Below are 5,145 nucleotides of genomic sequence, written 5' to 3'. Positions count from 1 at the left end.
CAACATTAGATAATGCTAAAGAGTTTGGAATGCATACTCCATAGAATGCTTTGTTGGCATATATAAAACAAGCATAGACAGGACCACACATAGCATTAAGCTCATTTTTATTCCTGACATGCAAGTGTCAGGTAAATTTGCTCCAGGCCCATTTTCATTTTGTGATAGTGGAGTGCAAATTATTTTGCTTTATATCTCAACAGACCTCAAGTACAAAGCATTTTGGGTGCATAACACCAGCAAATGCCACTTGACACTTTCTCTAACAGTGGGCTGTTGTGTTCTTTTCCCTGCAGTTGTGTTGTTTGGTCGCCTTGCTTCATCAGCCAGCTGACCAAGCATGTCGCCGATGAGCCTGAGCCGCCGCCGGCTGGCGCTGGTCGCCGCTGGTCTGCTGGTCTGCCTCATCATCGTGCTGCTGAGCTCTCGGGACGAGAGCACCGTCCGGGCGGCTGCGCTGCTCGACCAGCTCGAGTCGGCGCAGTGGCGGGACGCCGGCGCGCCGGCCACCGTCGACGACGGGGACCAGGAGGGGGAGCAGGCAGCGGCCGCGGCGGCAGCGGCCTGGTCTCCGGCGGCGGCCGCTCCGTGCCGTCGCAGAATTGAAGTGGGTGTCATTTTCACGAAGGCTGACCAGCATCCCAAGATGAAGACCAACCTGGTGCGCATGTTGCAGACAATAGCAGCGCACACACCAGATTGTGTCAACTTTAACATGTTCACCGACGAAAACAGCAAGGCAATCATCGGAACGGCGTCTATGAAGGCGCGCCTGTCCGGGCGGTTTACGGTCAGTGAAGGCTGCTTCGCTCAACATTTGTAGGCCAGATTCATGTCAAATCCATAACCTGCATGTGTGCCATATTCTGAATAGGTGAAAGGGTGTCGAGACCAGCCAGCCCGGTCATTACCGCATGCGCTTCATGACGACAGGTGCAAATGCTTTCAGCATGTTGCTTGGCCCACTTTCATAACACAATAGGAGGGTTGTATCCTTTTATTCTGATCACCCAAGACGTTGCGCGTCCCTACGTGTATGCGCCTGCATAGCACAGACTTCTTTCCTCGGTCCCCCTGACCTGGTCGGTCTCCGCAGATCGCTCTCCTCATTTTTTTTTTTTTTTGACTTAATGATCTCAGGTTAGTACCACAGCGGAAGGCCGCCGGGGGATTCTTGGGAAGTTCTTTAGAAGACAGAACCTGAGAACGACCATTGGATTTCGCTTGGGCTGCAAGTATGCTTGAGCCTGTTGAGTTGCGTGAGAAGATGAGTTGCTGAACTCGTCTGCTGTCTATCCGTAGACTTTTTCTAGGCATGCTGATGATATATTCGGGATTCGATGACATGGGGGGGAGCAGAGGTCAGGGGAATTCACGTAAAAGTAAACAAAATTCATCCTGAGACCCCGGGCAGAACTCCGCTCGTCTCCGCTGTCGATATATTTACTGGATATTGCTGTTCGATTAACTGAGGAAAGGTTTAATGCCGACCTCTTGGCAAGACCCGCGTGTTGAAAAACGTACTTCCATTTCAATTCCCACCGTACCCACCGTACAAAGGGCCATTCCGTTTTGACTTGGAACATGGATTAGGGGAGTTTGCTCCAGAGTGGAAGACTATGGTCGGCATATAGGAGCAAGTTGTAATAATTGGGGCAAGTTACAGGGGAAGTTAATGGAGGGGGGTATCTGGATCATGTGGTGAAAAAAAATCTGAGGAAATCAAATTCACGGGGCAAAGCGGGGGGGGGGGGGATAGGTCCGAAAAGTCAGGTTGGTAGGTCAGGGTCAAAAGAAGGGTGACAGGGTCCGCTGGTTTGATCTACTCTAGATAATTGCGTAAGGAGGGTGTGTGGATTAAACGCTTCATTCGGCAATTTTCAGTTACATAAAAGCTTCTTCAATGATCCTCTGATGGTGTTCCGCCGTGGAAATAACTCCAGAAATGAGTCCTCTGAAAAAACAGCATGCATGATCATGTATGGATCGAAGCCTGTTTGACGTCTTTAACTCTCCGTAGCGTCTTCTACAAATCAGCTGGAATGTTTCTTCCGCTCTTAACCTATATTAACATAACAGTAATCTCAGAATCATCTTCCAGCACGAGTTCACCTATACGAGGAAGCGGCATACTACACAGGCATAAACCACACAGGTGCACCTCCTGCTCGTTCGGCTCCCGGGTCAAATCTTCTGCGTGGTGCGGTCCCGACCCCGACGTGACCTATCACTTTAGAACCTTCGGTCGACCTCAGTTCCTGACCCACGTCATCTCCGCTGATCGGCTGATCGCAACATGAGGAAGACCTCAACTTGAACGGGCGATGACAGCTGATCGTAACAGCCTCTTAGTGCCCTCGACACCGACACGACACAACACTCACAAGCCGTAGCTTCAAAGCTGTGATATTCTCAGAATTGTATTCAGAGCTACAAAAAACGATAGACGAAATATCGTTGAAATTCGGGAAGTTGGGCGAGATCGATAAGTTGAGCCGGCATAAAATTACTTGGCTGCATTTCTATAGCTCCCCGCAGTTCGCGCTTGTGTCCACCGCGACGCCAAGCTCGTATCATCATGCGCTGCATAATTGTTTTGTATTTGTATTTGTGATATAGATATGCGTCAGAGTAGCTTATGTGCTTTTTAGCATTCAAACGACCTGGTGCTTGGATGTGTATCATGGTCATGTTGGATTTGCGTGGACCAGGAAGTCTGTCGGTGTTTTGTGTCTTCCCATCTATGTGTTTTCGTAAGGCATGCACTTCTGATGAGACCCCACCCCCCTTAGGTGACCAACCATGCCATCGCGCCAATGGCCGACCAGATGAAATCACTGATCGAGGTCATGCAGGAACACTTCGCTCCGCGCAAGGGCACCTACTACAACGACGTGCTGTTCTTCCTCACCACGACCATGCATCGCTCGCTGCCGCGGCTGAAGCGCGTCATCATGATGGACGTGGACATCAGCGTGCGCGCCGACCTCGCCCTGCTCGACGACCACTTCGAGCGGTTCTCGCCGGAGAACGTGATGGGCCTGAGCCTGGAGCTGTCGCCTGTGTACCGGCACGTGCTGGAGGCCCATCGTCGCGAGACTGGTAACCTGACGGCGGGCGGAGCGCCGCCGGCCGGCTTCCCCGGCCTCAACAGCGGCGTCGTGCTGCTGGACCTGGCGCGCATGCGCGCCTCGCGCCGCTACAACCAGCTGATGACCGAGCACGAGATCCGGCGGCGCACGGCCCGCTACCGCTTCAAGGGTCACCTGGGCGATCAGGACCTGTACACGCTGCTGGCACTGGACGAGCCGGAGCTGTTCTACGTGCTGCCGTGCGGCTGGAACCGGCAGCTCTGCACGTTCTGGCGCTCCGTATACGCCGACGTGTTCGACCAGTACTTCCGCTGCCCCGGCTCCATCAGCATCTACCACGGCAACTGCAAGGCGACCATCCCCACGGAAGGCGAGCGGCGGGCTTGAGCGAAGGCGACAATTCACACGATTTGGCCCCGTTGGGTGCTCCTTTGTTGGCAAGCGTGGGGTCGCGCCCCTGTTACATGGGTATGAGAATCTAGACTCGCGTGGCCACCTCCCACCACCTCCCTCAACCGTTAGTTCCTCAGTTCGTTGGCTTGTCTGCAGCCGCGCTGTGTGTATCCCGAGAAACCCGCCGGAAGCCTCTTGTGTTAGCTAAAGCCATGGCTGAAAGTGCCGTTATTTGTCGCTCCTAACAGCTCCATGTTAGTGAATAGGTTTCTCGCGTGTGGCTGCTCGCGTCGGGTGTACAAAGGAATGGTTGACAGCGATCGAAAACGAAGTTCTGCGGGTGATCACAGCTGTTTGGTGGTGGGCTTGCCTCTTCATCCGTGCGATGTCTTTTAGTGTAAGTGATAAGCAGTCAATACCTTGACTGTGGGGCGGGGATCTGAGCGTCGCCCGAGTCCCAAAAAGTCGAATATTGCGGAGGGCTCATTCAGCGTGTGACACAGGTGTGGAGCAGCGTGCGTTTCTTACGGGGTACGCGGCGCACTGGTTTTTGGGAGAGGGCTTTCCTGGAGTACAAAATGCGTTCGGTTGTTGATGAACAGGATGGGGCTGGGACAGGTCCTCTGCGTTGAGTCCTCGAGGTTGGCAAATACCGACGGTCGTCGCGGCCTGCCAGCCTACTTGTTAAACATGTGTGTAATGTTGACGTGGTCCACTTCTCCGGTTTTGGGTTCTGCACATATTTGCGACCATTTTGAGGCTTCTCATGGCATTGCGCTTAGTCGGTACACCCTGCCATGAAGTCGCTATTTCGAAACATTTTGAAACTTTGATCACGGCCCACCGAATGAAGGTTGATGTATGCCTACTTCATTTCTGATTCGATATTTTGTGCGGCAACAAGCTCCCTCTAAACCACAGAGATGAGCATGCCCTTGCGGTGTTCCGACGTGCTTTTAATGGTATGTTGTCGGAGAATGTGAGTAGTGGCCTTTGCCAGTGATTTCTTCACGTCTCAGCCGTTTCAGTAGTCCCCCCCCCCCCCCCCCCCCCAGATGTCTGCATTAATGTGCAACTTCCCACGGGACTTTTCTTGTCGCGATGCGAATAGTGTGTTGTGTTTGTTTTTTCATTTCTGGCCAGTAGCGTTTTGATACTATATTTGATACAGTGGTGGTGCGTCGCTCACCTAGATGCAGGACGCACGCAGCGCGGAAGAGACAGTCGATAGATGTGTGCTGTGTCCTCATTCTACATGCTCGATCTTCAAGGCTCTGCTCGAGAAATATCGATGCTTTAAGTGACAAACCAATGAGGATCTGGGTTCGAGCTTATGGGAGGTCAAGAGCCAAACACTTCACCATAACCATGCCATTTGATTTCATCGATGTGCTTTCACGTGTGTGACGTCATGATTAGGCAGATCTTTGTGTATTGCACTTCAAACTTTGTTTACCATGGTTGATCTCGTGCCACTGCCATGCGGGTAATCGTGCCACTTCCTGTGTTTGTACGTTGACTTAATCAGGTGATTTGCTACTCAGGGTTGCCGGTCGGATTAATATACTGCGTGTTCGGAGCTTTGTTTCAGTGTTTCTACCACGTTGTGGGGTCGACGTTGAAAGGTTTAACGAGCAACAGAAATCGTCCAGTTTATCCT

The 5,145-nt window shown here is 52.2% G+C and overlaps 1 protein-coding gene across 2 annotated transcripts; it reads left to right on the top strand.

Moving 5' to 3' along the window:
* The first annotated feature begins 529 nt into the window (after nt 1-529).
* Nucleotides 530-4,403, top strand: LOC119096274 (xyloside xylosyltransferase 1). Of its 2 annotated transcripts, none has more exons than XM_037219099.1 (2): nt 530-661; nt 2,793-4,403. In XM_037219099.1, exons 1-2 carry the CDS (start codon nt 647-649, stop codon nt 3,477-3,479), a joined length of 702 nt encoding a protein of 233 aa, XP_037074994.1. In that variant the 5' UTR covers nt 530-646; the 3' UTR covers nt 3,480-4,403. The 2 variants fall into 2 exon arrangements, with proteins under 2 accessions (XP_037074994.1, XP_037074993.1); XM_037219098.1 differs by having other exon boundaries at nt 530-790.
* Nucleotides 4,404-5,145: the final 742 nt, after the last annotated feature.

The sequence above is a fragment of the Pollicipes pollicipes genome, unplaced genomic scaffold (genome assembly GCF_011947565.3).
Source record: "Pollicipes pollicipes isolate AB1234 unplaced genomic scaffold, Ppol_2.1 Scaffold_4295;HRSCAF=5057_pilon_pilon_pilon, whole genome shotgun sequence".
Lineage (NCBI taxonomy): Eukaryota > Metazoa > Arthropoda > Thecostraca > Pollicipedomorpha > Pollicipedidae > Pollicipes > Pollicipes pollicipes.
This window is presented reverse-complemented; position numbering and strand designations above follow the sequence as displayed.